Source organism: Gobius niger (assembly GCF_951799975.1).
Source record: "Gobius niger genome assembly, chromosome: 1".
Classification (NCBI taxonomy): domain Eukaryota; kingdom Metazoa; phylum Chordata; class Actinopteri; order Gobiiformes; family Gobiidae; genus Gobius; species Gobius niger.
Genome location: NC_136852.1, coordinates 40,472,052 through 40,493,976, shown reverse-complemented (window position 1 = coordinate 40,493,976; position 21,925 = coordinate 40,472,052). Strand labels below are relative to the sequence as shown.

Sequence of the window (21,925 nt, the reverse complement as noted above, 5' to 3'; positions counted from 1 at the left end):
GTTGCTTTTGCTTTTTAATTATATCTGAACGTTAGAACGTTTGCATAGTATGAGCTAGCTGTTGTAGCATTAGCTGTTTTGTTACATACGACTTTATTCACCTGGACGCATTGAGGTCGTAAGTCGTCATTTTCAAGTGGGAAAGAAACCAGTTACCAGTTGCCTGGAACGCGCAATCATCAATTATCATTTTACAACCATTTAAAAAACAACACCATAGTAGGATTCTGCAACTGCAACTTTATTTATAACGTACTTTAAAAACAAACAAGTTGACCAAAGTGCTACAAAATACAAATAAACTTAAAATTGCACTAAAAGCAAAAAACAAAAAAGTCAACTTCTTAGGGTATACCAAAGGCCAAATTAAAAAGCTGAGTTTTAAGAAGAGATTTAAAAACAGGAAAAGAAGCTTTATAAATAAACTGCAAAAGCCCGGTCCCCTCTGAGCTTCTGATTTGTCTTTGGACAAAGGAGGAGGAGCTGGACGGCTGACCTAAGAAATTGAGAAGGAGAGGAGGGTTTGAGGAGCTCAAAGATGTACAAAGGGGCACCATCATTTAAACATTTAAAAACAAATGAAAGCAGTTGAAAAATGGTTGAAGTTTTTAAGGTCAGCCGGCTGGGTATGCAAAAGTTTGGGCACCCCTGTAAATTTTCAGGATTTTCCTTTTATAAATCATTCGCTACTTGCGCAATACCATAATGCATTGCGCCTTGGGGGGTCGCTAATGTAAACAATATGGCGTTGCGAGCTGTCATCGAAGAGACTAATATAAATCTTATAAATACCACAAAGCCAAAGCTTTAAAAATGTGTACCTTTGTATCTATTGATTTTGAAAAGTCAATCATGAAAAAGCTCTGGTGAACCTCGTGTGCAGGGCTTTGTAGTTACGAATTCCGTTTTCGATTGTTGGAGCAATTACGAGCACAGCAGAAGGTGTTTTTCATCATTGTTTGTCTGGAGCTTCACTCGCACTCAAAGGCCTCCAGGTTTTAGCTACCCCCCAAGGCGCAAAGCATTATGGGTCATGTGCAAGTAGACAATTGGTCGTCTGGATAAGAGATTTCAGTTAAATATATCATATAGGAGACAAACACAGTGATATTTGAGAAGTGAAATAAAGTTTATATGATTTATGGAAAGTGTGCAAGAATTTTAGACAAAATTAGGCATGTGCATACATTTAGGCACCCTTGTCATTTTATTGATTGGGCCTTGTAAACCTTCAAACTTTGCAGGGATTGCACTGTAAATTAAATCACAAATATAACTAATATACACGCTAGTGTCAGTAGCCTGCCAGAAGCCATTATGTGTTTGCCGTAATTGTTAACGTAAAGACGCAGCTGCTCTATTTCTGACGCTCTCTCTCTGCAACTCGGAGTTTAACAGAGCATGGGTTTGCTTTGCTTTGCTAAACCGGAAACTAAACCGTTCTAAAATGACGAGATGGCTCTCACATCGGAGTTAGCAGAGCGCGCATGGGTTTAGATTATTCTCACGAAGGACCGAGAGGAGAGAGAGGAGAGAGCGAGGCGATGCAGGAGCTACGAGGCTATGAGCACACGGACTGGGGGGGCAGATGAATAAGTCGTTCTCCTCTCTCCTCTCCTCTTAAAATTTGTGTTCCATGATTGTTCAGATTATGTTTCGTTTAGATCCATTTCTCCTGCAATCTCACATTTTTAACATTTTTAACATAAATAATATGCAGCTTATATATAGGCTATGTAAATGTCTTTAAAAAATGCTTATAATGAGAAATGGACGATATCATCGTCCATCACGATGGTTCACTGTAAACATCATCAACTGACAATTAAGGGGACATCGCCCAACCCTAGTGAGAACAGTCACAGTCAACCCACAGACCAGCTCCAAAGACCTACAACATCACCTTCCGCAGATGGTGCCACTGTGCATAGTTCAACTATTCAGCGCACTTTACACAAGGAGATGCTGTGTGGACGAGTAAAGCAGAAAAAGCCTTTTCTGTGCACACGCCACAAACGGTGTCGCTTGAGTTATTTGGTGGAAAAAGAACACAACATGCCAAGGAAAACACTTGCTACCTACAGTAAAATGTGGTGGTGGTTCCATCATGCTGTGGGGCTGTGTGGTCAGTGCAGAGACTGGGAATCTTGTTAAAGTTGAGGGTCGCATGGATTCCACTCAATATCATCAGATTCTGGAAGTCGAAGTTGCGCTGGGGCTGGGTCTTTCAACAAGACAACGACCCTAAACACTGCTCAAAATCTACTAACGCATTCATGCAGAGGAACCATAGACCGTTAAGAAGAAGAGACGTCCCGTTTGCCACAATGGCTATGCTCGAAGGGGAAGTCATGGCAGGTTTACAGACTCCCCCTCCCCAGCTCTGACGAAGCATGTTCCTAAAAAGGGCATAAGGGCGGGATCTTCACTGTAGACTCAGCCCTTGCGTGACGTGTAGTTCGTGCAGCCCCAGTGCTAACAGTCCAGCCCTCATTAGTACGAGATTTTGAAACATTTTCTTTCGAAAACCAGCCTGGTCTCCTTAATTGTAAGTACCCCAGCGTTATCACAGGAGGAATATCTAGCTGTAGAAAGTTGAAGAAAATTAGGGACCAGTCTTAAGATCTCCAGAGCTGACGATCTGTCATTTTTGTGGGATCATTTTATCACGGCTTTGAACACTTCAGCACGGTTGACTCTTTTCACGGTCAGTGAAGGAAACCCAGTCTGCTAACTTTTCAACTTTCTATGCAATGACGGACGCTAATGCGAGCATTTAACAGCAAGTCGCTCCTCGTCGCATCCATGACCAGGCTCCTCAATCTGGAGTCTCTGCTCTGCGTAGATCACAGCCAGACTATCACCAAAATATTGTTTTTCTGTGACTGTCTCTTGATGGATGTTTGGTGAACCTTCGCCAGAATCAAAGTGGATTAACTTTTATAACTAACGCAAATCCCTTAATGTAAACAGCGATGGACCAGAGCGGTGGTGAGTCAAGGGGGAGAGAGGGGGTGGATTTTACTGATCCGAAGCGTTGTGTCTTCCGGGTTTGAATAGTACCTCCAGAAAATACTATATATATATATATATATATATATATATACTGTATATATATATATATATATATATATATATATATATATATATATATATATAGGCACTCATCATGGCTGCACAGGAGCAGACCTTGAGTACCAGAGCACCAGAGCAATAGAGGCCCAGATCTATCACACCAGACAAGACCCCAGGTGTAGACTGTGCAAAGAGGCCAATGAGACAATCCAGCTTTACATAACTGCAGGGTGTACGATGCTGGCAGGGAAAGCTTACATGGAACGCCATAATATATATACTTATATATTTATCACAAAAAATAGTGCTCCATAGTATTAGTGGTACAATACATCATATGAATGCCTATACTTTACTTTGGAATGGCTAAAATAGCATGATACAGATCCTTTAACAACACGCCTTTACCAAAATTTGTGTTCCTATTTTGCTTTTATTGTCTAGAGTTTAATTGTGTTTTCTAATGTATAGAGTTAGTTGTAAGTCTATTTTTGCTGTGTTGATTATCACAAAGTAGAATGAATTAGTATATTCATTCAATCTTTTTTTTCTTCAGTGTGTAATTTAAGTTGTCACTATAAAAAAAATTGTGATAAAGTCGAAATCGGGAGTATATTATTCAAAAATCGTGATATTCTATTTTTGTCATATCGCCCATCCCTAGACCAGGCTCTAAAGTTGTTTTTCACGTGTCTTAAGTCCAATGCATTTCAATGGGAGACTAGCGGCGATATGGAGGTACTACAGCAATGGCGGACCAATGGCAGCCCTTAGTGTTGTTGCCACAAAGCAGAGCAGCCGAACAAGTACAACGTTCTGGAACGGCCGTCTCAGTCCCCAGACCTGAATATTTTTGAACATTTGTGTTGTGATTTAAAGCGGGCTGTCCAGGCTCAGAAACCATCAAACCTGACAGAGCTGGAGATGTTTTGTAAAGAGGAATGGTCCAAAATACGTTCCACCAGAATCCAGACTCTAATTGGAAGCTTTAGAAAGCATTTCTGCAAAAGGAGGATCCACTAAATATTGACTTAATTTTTATTTTGTGGTGCCTAAATTTATGCACATGCCTAATTTTGTTTAAATAATTCTTGCACACTTTTTACAAACTTTATTTCACTCAAATCTTCTCAAATAACACTGTGTTTGTCTCCTAAATATATATATAAATATATTTAACTAAAATTTCTTATCCAGACAACCAATGATTTATAAAAGAAAATCATTAACTCCTGTGCGTTAGTGTCTGGCACAGACTGTTTAGATTCTAAATGTAAACCTGTCTCCTCCTCCTCAACCTGAAATCAACTTTTCAAAACAAAGCTTCAGATTATATTTAATTATTTAGAATTTGGTAATCAGAATACGCCTGTCAAAAGAGCCAAATGTATTTTTATTTTTTTTATTCAACCTTTATTTAACCAGGAAAAGACTTATTGAAATTAAGAATCTCTTTTTCAAGAGTGTCCAGGCCAAAAATGGCAGCACAGATTACAAATCTAAAATATCAGAACACAAACACACGTATCACATTAATAATCAAAGTTAGTGAGCCTATCCAGCAGAAACACATTTTACATACTGTCAACGTCCAGAAACAGAGTCAAAATCAATTAAAAGCAGTTACACACTGAATTTTCCAAATCATGAATTATCAAAATTCTCTTAAAAGGCTCTACCGAGACCAGTTCCTTCAACTTCAAAACATTCTGCAATGTGCTCCATGCAAGTTGGAGCAGAAAACTGAAAGGCCTTCTTTCCAAACTCGGATCTGACCCTTGGTACTAATAATAAAAGGTCATCTTGTGAGCAAAGATTGTAAGCTGCAGCATCCCTTTGCAAATATGAAGGGAGCTGACCAATTATTAGCCTTGTTCTAATATTAAACTGTATGCACACAAATAGAGCCTGATGATATTGGTAAAATCTTATCAATTCCCATTCTTATTAGTTTGTTCATTTTGTTACAAACAATACAATACAATGGCTCCGTACAAAGGAAATGCTGGTAATTGCTAAATATTATTTATCATTGCAAATTATGTCAAAATCTCAATCTTGTGTCTCGTCTCGTGGGATTTGTATCTTGGCGCACCCCTAATATTTGGTCTGGGGACCACCAATTCATTTTCTCGTAGGGGAGGTGTGATTTACAATTATCCATAGCTGTTCATTGGGTGCTACGAATGTCTATCATGACGTGTGACGTGCTTGCTGTAAACTTTTGAGCTTAACTATTTTACTTTTTTTTTAAAGTTATTTTTTAGTTTTTATTTCTTCCTTTTTTTACTTTTAAATAAACCACAAGCTTACGTATGTCGAATAGCGCGTCATCGTCTTGACGTCCCTCCTCGTTCTGTGATTGGTCCCCAAATCCATGCGAAGATTTTGGGCATGGTCCCCAGGCTGCTGTGCAGTTCCAAATGATTTGAGCGCACACAGCAGTCTGGCGCTAGCCAGGCTACAGGCAGCCAGTGAAGAGAAGATAATATTGGGGTGATGTGCTCAAATTTGCGTGTACCAGTTAAAAGCCGTGCAGACGCATTTTGCACTAACTGCAGTCGGGAAATGCAGGACTGCCCTGAAAATAAAGTGTAGTGTAGTGTAGTGCTGAAGACATGAATTACAGTTTCAAAGTGCTAACGTGACAGACAGTGCATTGCTTTGGCCAACTGCCTCAAATGGAAGAAGCCGGACCTTACAACTGAGCAAACTTGGCTGTCAAGCTTAAATTCAGGATCCATTTTAAAACCCAAATTCACAAGCTCCTGTTTACAGTACATATCAAGATCGTGCTACTCTACTACAGAACTGACACCGGAGCTGGGACCAGACACCATCACCTCAGTCTTTGAGTCATTGAAATTGAGGAAATTAATAGGCATCCAGGATTTTATGTCACTAAGACACATTTGTAAAGAGTCCACAGAAAGTCCGTCCTTCTTTCTCAAGCGTACATACAGTAAATCTGGCAAACATCCATATAACAGTGGAAGGAGATGCCATGTCTCCTATGGATCCCAGAGGCAACAAATACAACGGGAAAAAAATGGGGCCCAATATGGACCCTTGTGGAACTCCATAGTACAGAGGTGCATGAGAAGACTTACAGTCCTCCAAACTAATACAAAAAGTCCTTTCATTTAAATAGGATTCAAACCAGTCCAGAGCTACACCCTTTATGCCAACTCACAGTTCAAGGCGTGCAATTAAATTTCATTGTCCACTGTGTGGACCGTGAAATTGTTAAGTCAAGAAGTACAAGGACCACAAAGTTGCCAGAATCATACGATAAAAGAATGTCATTAAAAACCCTTAAAAGTGCTGATTCTGTGCTGTGCATTGTCTTAAAGCCAGATTGGAAAATCTTAAAATGATTTGTGCTCATTCAAGTGTGCAACTGACTACAAACATTTTTTTCAAGAATTTTAGATAGAAAAAGCAACTTTGAGATTGGTCTGCAGTTTCCTGAAAACGTATGTTGTGGCTTTCTGAGGCCACTCTGAAGCTCTGTAAAGTAAAAGTAGGTCATTGCAAATTATTCACAGGCCATTATCTGACTAAATATAAATGTGTGAATTAGAAGTTGACCGATGTGGGTTTTTCTAATGCTGATGCCGATATGCACGGCCGTTATTTTTGACCGATATTTTTGTCAGATTCTTCCAAATGTCTGGTCTATAATCCTGTGTATGAAGCTTCTAAACTAAACTGGGACAGCATGGGGCACTTTATTAGGGGCATAGGGCTTATTAAAACATTTCAGTCAATAGGCTACTAGAGATGCACCGATCCAGGTTTTCTGCTCCAGATACCAATACTCGGAGTTTGAGTAGCTTTCAGCATTAACCAATCCCAATACCCTTCCTTTGAGGGGACTATACGGAGTTTAAAAATGTTAAAATGATGTATTTTCCTCCCCCTACATGTTCCTCCATGTCCTAATGTGTAGAATGAGCCCAGACCTGTTCACCACAACTGCCTCTAAAATCCTGCACTGTCACTCAAAAAGGTGTTAATTCAGGACCGAAGTGGCGTCATGCTCGAGCTTAATATAGAAGGTGCAGTTACGCGTATGACCTGAGGTGGCAGTAGTGAGTATAAAATGGTAAACTTGCATCTAGCCCCTTTAAAGGATCAATGACAGGCTTTAGGTTGCAATTTACAAATATGTTAGATCAATTATTTCATAAACTAAAACACAAACACTTGGCAGCTCCAGGAGTGGCCCATTTTAATTTATTGATATTGTAAAACAAATATCAGCCTGAGATATCGGCTGGTCCATATATCGATTGACCTCTAGTGAGAAGCCTCACAACAAAATATGAGATGGTGACTGGTGAGTTCAGCCAATCACAGTTCAGATGGGGTTCTGAATGCGTTCTCTCCTGTCCACATGAGTACGGCCTACCTTTGCAGTGAAGCCCGGGGTTAGAGGAAAAAAATGTGCGTTGTAAAAAAAAATGCATGTGGCCAATACTAACGTAGCGTTGTTTGAGAGCAGTGTAAACGGCTCATACGTCTTGTTACTTTTACATCAGAGGTCAGAGACACTTGATACTTGATACGTGAATTTTGTGATTTCAGGGACATGATCCGCAAACTGGAGCGCTCTGAGAGTCGGAAGAAGGACGCCTTTTACCTGAGCGGTGAGGTGGAGTGGCAGCTCGTCCTGGGCAATGGAGACAAGCAAGCCTTTGATATAATGACCAACCTGGCTCTGGAGGAAGCTATGGCCAAAAACAAAACCACACAGATCACCATAAACAATCAGACGTTCACTGCGGACCCTCAGAGGATGAGAGCAGTCTGTGATTCCGGAAGGAAAACAGTGGAGATTTTCAGGAGGGAGGTTAAAGGTGAGAGTTCAATTTAACAATCTGAATATAGAATTACTGGGCCTATCCACATGAAACAAAAAGTGTCACAAAGTTGAACGTCTTCTTAGTTTGCACAAAAGAATTTAGGTAAAACAATTTTCAGTTCAGTTTAGTGTGAAAAGTCAGTCACAAGTCATTACAAATCTGCCTCTAACTATGGGCTTTCACAGACTCTCATACAAAGGAGAACCTGAAGTGCTAAACGCTCAAAAACACATAATGAAAATTATGTTTTAATGCAGCACTTTCAGTTACGCGTTATTGTTCAGTTGCTGGAATTATATGGCCAAGCTTGGTGGTTAAGTGTTCATCATTCTGATTGCCTCATCTGACAGTAACTGTTAATTCAGCTTTCCTTATGACTTTCACATTAGTCGACTGTTGACTGTTGGTAAAACCCATCAGCAGAGATATTAAACAAAAATGTCTTACTTTGTGTGTTTGTAGCCGCTGACGCCTCGGTGCCGACAGAGTGGAGCGACATGAAGAGCAAGGAACTGCTCAAACTGGTCACACTCAAACCGGGCTCAAAGGAGTTTCAGAAAGTGGAGGCTGAAGTGGCGACGCTGCAGCTCAACATCCTCTCTGTACGTTAACCAGGACTGGACCAGATAAATATAGGCTTGGTAAAGACTAAACCAGGTTTAATCCAGACATTTGTCCCTTTTAGATCGAGCGCGTGCAGAACGTGACTCTGTGGAAGAATTATCAGATAAAGAAGGAGGAGATGGACACGAAGAACAAACACCAAAACAACGAGAAGGTGCTTTTTCATGGAACCGGCCCCAACTCCATCGACCTCATCAACAAACAAGGCTTCAACCGCAGCTACGCAGGAACTCACGGTAAACAGTCTTACTTATGTAGGGCTGCTCAGCAGAGATCTGGGGGCTCATTTATAAAGCTCATGTACGGACAAAATGAGGCCAAAAGCTCACGTACGAACAGTACTGCGGCTAAAATATATTTACAGTCAGCAGTTACTTTGTTTTAAGAAAAACACAATTTTTTTGGTGCAGAACAGTTAGTACGTGAGGTTTATAAATGAGCCCCCAGGTCTCATAATATACAGGTGCTCGTCATATAATTGGAATATCGTGAAAACATTTATTTAAATTCTAGCCTGGCTAACACCAGACTAAAATCACAAGTGATATTTAGTTTGGGGACCACCAATTCATTTTCTCGTAGGAGAGGTGTGGTTTACGATCGTCCATAGTCGTTTATTGGACGCTACGAATGTCTATCATATCCGTCTGCACGAGGCCACAACCAATCGTATCATCGTATCCGATGACGTATGACGTACCCGCTGTAAACTTTAGAGCTAAACTATTTAGAACACGGCCTAAAGCTTAATCGAAAAATAGCGTCGCGTCTGCTGCTGTCATGTTTGATCCGTAAATAAACTTTTTTTTTTTTTTATCCGTAAATAAACTACAAGCTTCCGTATATCGAATAGCGCGTCATCATCTTGCCGTCCCTCCTCGCTCTGTGATTGGTTCCCAAATCCATGCGAAAATTCCGGCCATGGTCCCCAGGCTGCTGTGCAGTTCCAAATGATTCGAGCGCACACAGCAGACTGGTGTTAGCCAGGTTATTTAAATTCAGTAATTCCATTCAATAGTGAAACTTGTATTTTTATCCATTTATTACACACAAACCGATATATTTCAAGTGTTTATTTCTTGTCTTATCTTATTTTGATGTTTATAGCTGAATCCCAAATTCAGTATCTCTGAAAATTTGAATATTACTTGAGATGAATACAAACAAAGGTTTTTTAGAAATGTTTGCCAACAGAAAAGTATGAACATGGAATGTATGAGCATGTACGGCACTCAATACTTAGTTGGGGCTCCTTTAGCCTGAATTACTGCAGCAATGCAGTGTGGCATGGAGTGGATCAGTCTATGGCGCTGCTCAGGTGTTATGAGAGCCCATGCTGCTCTGATAGTGGCCTTCAGCTCGTCTGCATTGTTGGGTTTTGCGCATCGCATCTTCCTCTTCACAAGTTAAGGTTAAGGTCAGGCGAGTTTGCTGGCCAATCAAGAACACCTTAAACCAGATACTGGTAGCTTTGGCACTGTGTGGACTTCAAGCAATGTGGATTCTGTGCCTCTTCTCTCTTCCTCCAGACTCTGGGACCTTGATTTCCAAAGGAAATGCCAAATGTACTTTCATCAGAGAACATAACTTTGGACCACTCAGCAGCAGTCCAGTCCTTTTTGTCTTTAGCCCAGGCGAGACGCTTCTGACGCTGCCTCTTGTTCAATAGAGACCCATGTCTTGCATACTACTGAAGCACTGACTCCAGCTGCAGTCCGCTCTTTGTGAATCTCCGCCACATTTTTAAATGGGTTTTGTTTCACAATCCTCTCCAGGGCGTGGTTATCCCTTTTGCTTGTACACTTTTTTCTACCACATCTTTTCCTTCCTTCGCGTCTCTATTAATGTGCTTGGACACAGAGCTCTGTCTCATTTAGCAATGACCTTTTGTGTCATGCCCTCCTTGTGAAAGATGTCAATGGTCGTCTTTTGGACAACTGTCAAGTCAGCAGTCTTCCCCATGATTGTGTCGTCTATAACAACTGAGAGACCATTTAAAGGCCTTTGCAGGTGTTTTGGGTCCATTATCTGACAAGAGTGTGGCACCAGGTGTCTTCAATATTGAACCCTTTCACAATATTCAGATTTTTTTAAGATACTGATTTGGGGTTTTCATTTGTTTCAGCGATAAAAAAATTAAAAATACTTGAAATATAACAGTCTGTGTGGAATGAATGTATACACTACAAACGTTTTTTTTAAATGGAATTCCTGAAATAAATAAACTTTTTCATGATATTCTATTTATATGATGAGCACCTGTACAGTTCGTCCCTTGATTGCTGCCTTTTCTCCTCACAGCTGCGATGTTCGGCAACGGTACGTACTTCGCCGTGGACCCCGCCTACTCCGTTAAGCGAGGCTATTCCAAACCGGATACCAATGGGCACAAGCGTCTGTACGTGGCTCTGGTGCTGGTCGGAGAGTTCACCAAAGGTCAACAGGGAATGATCACTCCCCCGGCGAAAGGCAACCCCAGCGAACTCTACGACAGCGTCACCGACCAAACGCCAAACCCAACCATGTTTATAATCTTCAACGATGTCCAGGCTTACCCGCAGTACCTCATCACTTTCACCTGAGCTACAATTACAAACAGGACGGAGGCTGCAGCCGAGTGATGCCAAAGAAACGCTCAGGCCTTTCAGTGTCGCCTTTTTCTTAAACTATATGTAGAGTTATGGCGAACTATGCAAACACAAGCCGGTTAAGCCCATTATCCGCCCATTTGTGACTCCCACTTTTAGTCCGAGTTGTCTTCAGTCCAGCATTTTTTGTTCCAACTCGACCTCGTTTGATCCTTGAGCCAAAAACCAAGATGATGAGAATGGTGATCTATTCTGGGCCTGGGGTCTTAAAAAATGTTCAAATATTGAACATTCTAAAGGCAATGTTTAAACAAATCACCTTTCAGTTTTGGCCAAGGTTTTTCAGCAGATAAAAAGTTTTTTCTAAAGGAGGAACTAGAGTAAGCGCAGGGCTGGGTACCGTTAAACCAGTATCAACAGCAGAAACTGAAAAAAATCTTCTCTCTTTAGGTCCAAGTTTTGATGCTGTTGGTCCAGAGACAGCATTAAAGAAATGCTGAATGGATGTTTCAGCTCAAAGGCTTTTTATTATTAATATTTTCCAATTTCCCCCCATTTTTTCCCTACTTTTCCCCCCATTTTTTTTAAATAAAAATGTCCTTAACTTCGCCACAGTTCCTCACAATTCTGCCCCAATTTTCCCAAATTATTCCCCATTTCCCCCACATTTCTTGGCATTGAAGATTAACGTGATATTGTAAATTTGCAGATCTTCCACACATTGTTCTGTTTTCTGGTTCTAGACGACAAATATTCTAGTATAGGTTTTGAAAACCAAGTATCGTTGCCCTGACCTATTAGTGACCTCGCACATTATTAGAGCTGGGTACACATTATGTATATGCGTTTAGGTTTAAGCCCAGCCAGACTTATGCTTATTTATCTGCTTCTCCCCTGCCAGGAGTTACATAATCATGCCTGACAAAATTAGCTCACACAATGCAACTGTTCCTTTATCCAGGGGGCGCTACAGGGCAATTTATTCACCATGTAGCAAGTTATTTAGAAGAGGTCGACTGGTATGGGATTTTCTCAGGGCGATGCCGATGTGCTCAGTCGATATTTTTGGCCAAATATCTGGTCTATACTCCTGTAAAAACATAAATAGGCCTCTCCAGCACTTAAATCAGGGGTGTCCAAAGTGCGGCCCGCGGGCCAAATGTGGCCCTCAGGCTTCTTGCTGAATCGGTTCACAACATCAGAGATGGTCCTTTTTATTTAATTTGTAATAATTCTACACAATTCTAGCCTAACAACTAGCATTTTATTGTGAGACAGAGCTGGCATTAAGGTTTTAAGCATAAATAAAGGCTTGAGGCACAATTTAAAGGTTTCGTGGAACTAACCACCGACCCATGGCCCTTTACCCCGTGTACGCTCCAATATGTGGCCTCCCATGAAAAACGTTTGGACACTCCTGACTTAAATGATCATAGTGTCCGTCCCAGCTTTGATCAGTTGCTGTTAGCATCACCACGCTGCCGTTAGCATTAGCATACTATTTCTAGCAGTGACATTACGATCAGGAATGTGTTAAAACTAACTCAGCAATTAAATTCTCCAAGTTCTGAGCTTCAAAAGGACATACAGCATGTCCATATTCACTCAAGTTTAGTTTAACAGACTTGTAGCTCACCTATTTCTATTTCTCCGTCCCCCTGAGGCCGAGGGAGTCGTGTGAGGACTCGTTTTAAAGCCCTGACTTCATCACTTTCGGTCTCTGGGATGTCGGCTTTTTATGGGCGCTGGATATATCGGTCGACCTCTGTTATTTAGCTCATTCTCACGCTTCGCCAAATGTTTACACATTGCAGTGTTGTCTTTGAACTTTCTTGTTGTCTGCTGTCTGGGAAATAAGCACAATTTAAGCAACGAAACCCGAAGTGCTCAGACCGACCGAAATGCTGCGGAAACTGCCTTTTCTCTGAAGTCCACACGCGTTTACGGGAACGCACTGAGCGGCCACTTTAGTAGTTTGGTTTTGTTTTCAGAGGGATTTGCCGATGTCTTTCACTTCCACCCGGATTTAATTAGCATTTAACAGATGAAGACGAGGTGAAATTGTTGGATTATCTGCTATGAAGTCCTCTCTGTAATATACACTTACATCAACATTAAAATCGCATAATTTCATCATTTTAAACCTGGCTCGTTCTATAAATGCGATTTTGTGCTTCGAAATAGAGACAACTTCAGCCACTTTCATTATAAAGCGCTTTAGTTCATTATGAAAACGTTAAACAATCAAAAAATGTGCAATACTTCTTTCTTTTATGTCAGCATCTACAGCAGAAGGAGATCATTTTGTAGTTGATTTAAACAAGCGTACCTACTAAAGTGGACGTAGTGTCAGGGGTTTGATAAAAATGCCTTAAATATTTACTTGTTTTTTGTTTGATGCCAATCGTGAAACTTTGCACTGGATCGTTTTGCTGCTATGCAATAAAATCTGCCCAAATCTGGAAGTCTGTCTGCTTTTAGTTTTTACTCCGCTCCACCGCCACCTACTGTCCTGAAAAAGAACTGCACTCACATTAAACTGGACGTAGAGGTCAACATTTTAATGCAAATATAGCCTCATGAAAGACAATCATGATAATAATGGCAAACATGGAAAGGTTGTGGGTTCAATTCCCGGTCCTGGCTGTTAAAGCTTATTCTCAATGCTGGTCAGAGACTAAGAGCTGGGGAAATGATTTTAATGTTGTTTCTCAAAGTGCTACATGAAGTCATTATTCATTCACTCCACACTCAACGGCAGTCAGTTACTATTGTAGCCACAGCTGCCCTGGAGCAGACTGACCATTTACCTATAATGGCCATAACATGCTGTTTATATCCTGATCTCTTATGTCAGTGCCCTCTGCTGGACACGTGTGGAATTCTTTCCCTTTTTTAAATTTAAGCTGCCCCCTAGTGGCTGGAGTGAGCAGACTGGTTATTTCTTTAAGCTCTTAACTCCCGCCTGAACATGTTTTCTCCAAATTCTCCAAATCTAAAAGCTTCTTCAAAACAGAGGCAAAAAACGAGAAGAAAATGAGATTGAAAACGCAACAAAAAAAAACGCTAAAAAGTGACCAAAAAAAGCGACAAAAATGACAAAAACTCAACAAAAAAGTGACAAAAATCCAGCAAAAAAAGACAAAAATCCAGCAAAAAAAAGATAAAAATCCAGCAAAAAAAAAAGATAAAAATCCAGCAAAAAAAGACCAAAAAATGACAAAACTCCAGCAAAAAACGACAAAAATCCAGCAAAAAACGACAAAAAAACAGCAGAAAAAGACAAAAATCCAGAAAAAAATGACAAAAATCCCCCAAAAAATGACAAAATAATGACTAAAATCCAGCAAAAAAAACACAAAAATCCAGAAAAAAATTACAAAAAAATTACAAAAATCCAGCAAAAAAAAGGACAAAATCCAGCAAAAAAATGACAAAAATCCAGCAGAAAAAAACAAAAATCCAGCAAAAAAGTAATAAAAGAGTGACAAAAACACAAAAGGGAAATTAAAAGTGACGACAATGGCAAAGAGGAGAGAATATATTTGGTTTGGGCAGGTGGTAAGAGGTTAAAAATCCATACCTCCGCACAGGTATGGGCTACAGACTTACGGCCTCGCCATATCCACTGAGCCTATACATGCTCAGTGGATATGGCGAGGCCGTACGTGTGAAACTGAACCTTGATGACAAAGTTAGTCCCACACACGCGGCCTCGCCATGTCCACTGAGCATGTATGGGCATACATGTAACGATATCTCTACTCAGCATGAAAATGAAAAGACAACAGTGGCATTTTTATGAACTCGTGATCATTGCTCAAGAAGATAACAGTTTAAACACGGCCCCAGAGACTCACGTTTATGTGATATAACCAACAAATGTGGAGCTCTGTCTGTCGAGCTACAGGAAGATCTGCTTCACTGCTCAGACTAAATGAACACATCAAAGAGGAAACAGATTTTTACAGTTTGTCATGTCAACAGAGTCTCAGTCTGAGTCAGTGCTTAAGTTGCTCAAGACGTTAGCATGCTACCGGTTAGCAATCAACTGTCAACGGCTTCAACATGATAAACACATGTGGCTCACATCTATGAACACTGAGGAAATACTACAGTCACAGCTCAGCTCTGACCTCTGTCACATGTTGTGTCCAGTGTTCAGAGCTGAGCTGCTGAAGCTAAATGCTAACCGGTAGCATGCTAACGTCTTGAGCAGCTAAAACACCGACTCACTGGTTTCTTCACATAAACGTGCGTCTCTGGGGCCGTGTTTTAACTGTCATCTTCTTCTGCAATGATTACGAGAAATCCTGAGTAGAGATATTGTTACATGTAGGACTGCATAATTCTACTTCGGTATTCAAAAATGGCTGTCAAAACAACAAAGGTCACATGACTGGAAAGCATGTATACTTTAACAATGAGGTGAAGCAGCTTCCATGTGACCACTGTAACGTATTAGCTTGTTTCGAATTTCTCTGTAATTCCTGGTCCAATTCACATGAAACAAAAAAGTCTTCTCTTCCAGCTCATATAAACCAGCGGTTCTCAACCTGGGGGTCGGGACCCCTAAGGGGGTCGCGAGACAAATTTGGGGGATCGCCAGATCATGTAGATAAAATATACATACTTTTTTTTAGCGTATATTATATTTTACTGTTGCTTCTAAAAAATGAAAGTTTCAGGGCAGTGTTCTCCAACCCTGCATTACATGATGCTTGTTATAGAGAAGCTGTAAATATAAGTTTTAGCTGAAAATATTGATATTTAGGACTTGCTCAACTCTACTGAAGTTTTTACCTTTTAAGTCACATGGCACCAATCCAAGATTCAGACATTTTTATTACTTTCAATTAAATCAAAACAAGCTCAACTATATACGGTCTAAAAAGACTACAGTTTTGGTGTCAGGTTAGCCTGGCTAACACCAGACTAAAATCACAAGTGATATTTAGTCTGGGGACCACCAATTCACTAGGTGTGTTTAAAGGAATAGGCCACCGTTTTTACATACTAAAATATGTTCTTACCTCACTTTAGACGTGTTAATATATCCCCGTCTGGTCTTTGTCCGTGCGCTCTGTCACGCAAACGGAGCACATACGCAGCCTCTCCCACATGTCACATAGCTCCAAAAAAGCTCACGGTAGAAGCTACCAAGCTCTTCCTCGTGTTCCCTATTTAAATAAAGTTACGTGAAGTGTTTTCATGCGAAGTATATTTACACAGAAATGTAACATGTCGATTTTATAAGCAAATAAAAAGGGGGACTATATTGTGAGGCGTAATGATACGAGGAGTAAAACGTCCGCGCAGTAACTCCTAAAGGTTATTGACGGAAGTGAGCGGGGGGAAGTCTTTAGGAGTTACTACGCGGACGCTGTGCTCCTCGTATCATTACGCCTCACAATATAGTCCCCCTTTTTATTTGCTTATAAAATCGACATGTTACATTTCTGTGTAAATATACTTCGCATGAAAACACTTCACGTAACTTTATTTAAATAGGGAACACGTGGAAGAGCTTGGTAGCTTCTATCGTGAGCTTTTTCGGAGCTATGTGACATGTGGGAGAGGCTGCGTATGTGCTCCGTTTGCCTGACAGAGCGCACGGACAAAGACCAGACGGGGATATATTAACACGTCTAAAGTGAGGTAAGAACATATCTCAGTATGTAAAAACGGTGGCCTATTCCTTTAAGATGCGAGGCGCCTCGCCTCGATTCCAGACGAGACCAGGCGGTGGCGTCAGAGGGCGGAGAAAGGCGCCTCTAATCAAGGCAGACACATCTCAGCCCCGAGAACAGAGAGGAGCCTCAGATCACGCAGCGTCTCGCGTTTATTAGAAAGAGTTTGGGAATAAAACTATTTTAAAAGTTTGTGACACATTTCTGCTTCTCCCACACACCAGACAGACGCCCCATCACTACAGCTAAAATAACAGACTCTCCTCTTACAGTTTGGGATTAGAATAATAAACTTATGCATATTTAAATGTAGGCCATATGTTGAACACACGGGCACTTTATGTCAAATATGAAGACTCTGAAGCATTTCTGCAGATGTAAGTAGATCTTGGTGATGAGAAAAAAGGATGCAGGAGCTGCGGAGCGTCACGGCAACACGTCTCCGATCTAAACACAACTCATATCCAATCATCTGTCAGTCCTCTGTCAGCGTACGTGTTTACGGCACTTCATTTCCCACAATCCCTTTGGCCTTTGTAGTTCAGCCAGCCGAGCGAGGCGGAGAAAAGCAACTTCGCTCGCCTACCCAAGGCGCTCCAGCCGCCTCGGTCTCACGAGAATACGGGCACCGTCGCACAGGTGGCGTCACAGCGATTCTGACCGGCATGCACCGCTCGCCTGCAGCCGCCTGCAGCGCCTCGCTCATCTTAAACACACCTATTTTCTCGTAGGAGAGGTGTGGTTTACGATCGTCCATACTCGTTTATTGGGCGATACGAAAAAAAAAAAAAAAAAGTCTCATGCGTCTGCACGTAGCCCCAGCCAATCATATCATCGTATGAGATGACGTATGACGTACCCGCTGTAAACTTTTGAGCTAAATTATTTAGAACAAGGTCTAAAGCTTGATCAAAAAATACCATCGTGTCTGCTGCTGTCATGTTGGATCCGTAAATAAACTATTTTTTAAATTATCCGTAAATAAACTACAAGCTTCCATATATCGAATAGCGCGTCATCGTCTTGCCGTCCCTCCTCGCTCTGTGATTGGTTCCCAAATCCACCGGAGATTTGGCCATGGTCCCCAGGCTGTTGTGCAGTTCGAAATAATTCGAGCGCACACAGCAGCCTGGTGTTAGCCAGGTTAGTGTCAGGTGGTAAAACCGATGTAAATATTGGAAAATATTACTTTAGTTTAAAAGTCTTCAGTTGTTTTAAAAGAAAATGTTTACCCATGCTAACAAATGCTAACGCTAATGCAAGAGTCCACATAAAAGCCAATTTAATTTGAAATTAGTTGCTAATGTCAGGTGGTGCAACTGCAAAAAACACCAAATTACCATCTGAAAAATATAGGGATGCACCTATGGGTCATATAAAGATTCAGTAGCCAAAATATTATTTAATTCAAAGAATATTTAGAACTTGCTCAATGCGATTTAATGTTCAAAAATATAAATAATAGAATCGAATGATCCTGGAGCTCTGTTGTCACAGGCTTCGTGCCCCAGTAGGGTCTCCCATGGCAAACTGGTCCTAGGTGACGGGTCAGACAAAGAACGGTTCAGAAGCCCCTTATGAGAGACCAGCAGGCCCGGTCAGAACCATGAGGCCGTCCTTCTGTGGACCCACCACCTACAGGGGGCGCCATAGGGGCTGGTGCAGCTCCAACAGCTGCCCACACAACCCGGCAACGGAAAAGTGGAAGAAAATGGATGGATATGTTGTATTAGGGTCTAAAAGCATATTTTCAAAAAGTTTTTTCAAAACTGATGCATGCATATTTTTGAGTCGATAATTTTGTTATTTAACAAACAAGTTATGTTTGTTAAATAACATTTAACAAGTATTTAAATGTATTTGATGTATTTGTAGCTTCTCTGTATAAAAAGTGTCAGGAGTTTTCTCTAAAATTTAAATAGTTTCCAAAAAAATTGTACAAAGTCAAATCTTTGCCAAGTGTATCTTAGACAGCCTTTCTCCTCTGAACATTTCATCAGTAATTTGTAACTGACTGATGCTGGAATCAGCAATAAAGCCAGAGGACCAGGGTCAGAGTGCTCGGTGTCTGCCCAAAACTGTGATCGGTTCAGTATCGGATGTTTTGAACCAATATCTGATTTTTTTTTCTGGTTTTGACTCTGATAACTTATACCAGTGTTGGATAAGTGCATCCCTATATTTTTCAGATTTTTATTTGCTGTTTTTTGCAGTTGCACCACCTGACATTAGCAACTAATTTCAAATTAAATTGGCTTTTATGTGGACTCTTGCATTAGCGTTAACATTTGTTAGCATGGGTAAACATTTTCTTTTAAAACAACTGAAGACTTTTAAACTAAAGTAATATTTTCCAATTTTTACATCGGTTTTACCACCTGACACCAAAACTGTAGTCTTTTTAGACCGTATATAGTTGAGCTTGTTTTGATTTAATTGAAAGTAATAAAAATGTCTGAATCTTGGATTGGCGCCGTGTGACTTAAAAGGTAAAAACTTCAGTAGAGTTGAGCAAGTCCTAAATATCAATATTTTCAGCTAAAACTTTTTTTTACAGCTTCTCTATAACAAGCATCGTGTAATGCAGGGTTGGAGGAAAGCAGATTTAATTTTTTTTTTTTTTACATAGTACGAGGAAGCACCCTGTGAGTGCTATTTTACCAGAGTGCCATTATATGTTCGTAATTTGATTAATTTTATTTTAGCCATGTTTTTTTCTTTGTTTTTTTAAGAATTATGTAGGCTAATGTTCACAAACCCCTTTAACTGTTATAATGGGGGTCGCGGCTCCAAAAGGTTGAGAACCACTGATATAAACTATGGTCTAAACATTTCCTCATAAAGTGGAGACAATACTCAGAAACATGAGCGTGATGTTGGTCAGCAGAATAAGAATAATGTGTCATGTGAAACGTCCTCCAATGGTGGTTCGACTCCAAACCTTCTTTTAAAAGCCCACTTCTCTAAAGCCATGTGTTTTAGGATGTTACCTAGCGATACGAATAACTAGAAGACATCCTAAAATGTGAGAATATGTTTACATTTTGTATTTGTATGGCATTGGGGACATTCCCTTCTACAATAATACTCTAATAACACATAGCACCTTTGAAGTAACCCATCAGCAAACAGACGTGCGGTACCTTGAACAAACCCCAAAGACCCGAGGTTCAGATGACAGTCATTTATTTGAGCAGAGTGAGAGGTTAAAGACCAACCGTTTGTGAAACAGAAAAAACATCAGGAAAAAAAACACACAAAAACATGGTTATCGCGTCTGAGCCACGTTTGATCAAACTGTACGGAAACTGGATTTAGTTGAGTTACGTGAAACTTCTCGGAAATGTTAATATTTCAGACTCAATTTTGGTTTAATTTGATTGTTTTTATTTTGTCAGATGCTACATGGTTCAAATCGGGCTTGTTCAGGTGATTTAACTCGACGCGTCTAAATAATCACAAATACTTTAACTATAAACTCAGACCTTCCTTTTCACTAGGGCTGGATACCGTTTTTTTTTCTTCTGATTTCCCCAAATTTTTCTTATTTCTGTTCAAATATTTGAGTATATCGGTAAAAGTATCGTTAAAGTACCGGTATCGGGAACAAAAACGTCGCGGTGCCCAGCCCTAGAAGTGGCTTTCTTTGCCCAGAACTTTGTGAATACACATTTCCGTCACAAAAAGCTCCACAAATGTCTCACAGCAGCAGCACAAGCTTCTCCACAACTCGCTGAAGTCCAGAAAAGTCAGATTATTTCTTTGTAAGATTTTGAAAAAAAGAAGAAGAAAAATGGCTGAAGAAGAAGTGGAAACATGCGCAGAACAGAAGGTGAACGTCTTTGGGTGCGATCTCTCGGTGAATCTTTGCAAACTTTTGGTTCCAAGTCACAGTGTTAGTTCTTTCTCGTCCCAAACGATCCTTTACGGCTTCTCCGCTTTCCAAAGTCTTTGAAATCCTCCAGAAAAATCAGCTCCACACGTTCAGGTACGAATCCAAACAGGAAGCGATGGAACTGCCAGATTTGAGGACTTGAGCAAAATTAAGTGTTTTTTTTTTTGAAGGATTAATACTGATCCTGTTAATGGTCCTTTCACGATAAGAAAAACCTCCTGTTGATGCTTTGTGCCGGCCCCAAACCAAGAGAAATGGAAGAGTCCAAATGGGCTTCTGACACGAGCGTGTTCGTTCAAGGCGAGACGCTGCAGGTGAAGGAGAAAAATCTACTTGAAACCTTTGCTGTAGATTCTGGACACAAACAAATATATTGGAAGTTTTCATTTGATGTTTTTCTATAGAAAGAAAACATAAAAATGGCCGATGTTTTCAGCGCCGAAATCTCCCTAAATAAATCAGGAATTACATCCGTGTGGAAAAAGCTTCGAAATGTGTGGAGTCTGTAGGAGCGACTGAAGAGTGGGATGACCTATGGCTGTGGCGATCAGATACTGATATCGGAGCAGATACTGAAAAAGTACGTTTATCAATTTTGGCTCTCACCGCCTAAAAACACACCTTTCACTGACTAAAAACTGCTTTATATATTATAATACTTTATGTTTAATCACACTCCTTTGTTTTCCAGTAACAGTTACTGCACTTTGGTACATTTTGTGTTACTGCACTTCTCAGTCTAAACCAGGGGTGTCCAAAGTGCGGCCCGCGGGCCAAATGTGGCCCTCAGACCAATGTTTGGTGGCCCTCGAGCTGCTTGCTGAATCGGTTCACGTCATCAGAGATGGTCCTTTTTATTTAATATGTAATAATTCTACACAATTCTAACCTAACAACTAGCATTTTATTGTGAGACAGAGCTGGCATTAGGGTTTTAAGCATAAATAAAGGCATGAGGCACAATTTAAACCTCTGCTACTCGAAGGTTTCGTGGAACTAACCACCGACCCATGGCCCTTTACCCCGTGTACGCTCCAATATGTGGCCCCCCATGAAAAAAATTTGGACACCCCTGGTCTAAACACTCTGGACACATGACTTTTTACACAGTTTAAGGTAAACATATCAGTTGTTATAATGACTTACTGTATCACAATACGTATCCGATCAGCCCCTGGGTGTCGT

At 40.6% G+C, this 21,925-nt stretch overlaps 1 protein-coding gene across 1 annotated transcript in view; it reads left to right on the top strand.

The window, feature by feature from the left end:
* Window positions 1-11,294, top strand: part of LOC306970745 (protein mono-ADP-ribosyltransferase PARP14-like) — a 47,579-nt gene extending 36,285 nt beyond the window's left edge. The window contains exons 20-23 of the mRNA XM_079566772.1: window positions 7,666-7,937; window positions 8,406-8,545; window positions 8,629-8,803; window positions 10,869-11,294. Of these exons, the coding sequence (XP_079422898.1) occupies window positions 7,666-7,937; window positions 8,406-8,545; window positions 8,629-8,803; window positions 10,869-11,149 (868 nt within the window). The 3' untranslated portion in view covers window positions 11,150-11,294. The remainder of the gene's footprint in view (window positions 1-7,665; window positions 7,938-8,405; window positions 8,546-8,628; window positions 8,804-10,868) is intronic.
* Window positions 11,295-21,925: the final 10,631 nt, after the last annotated feature.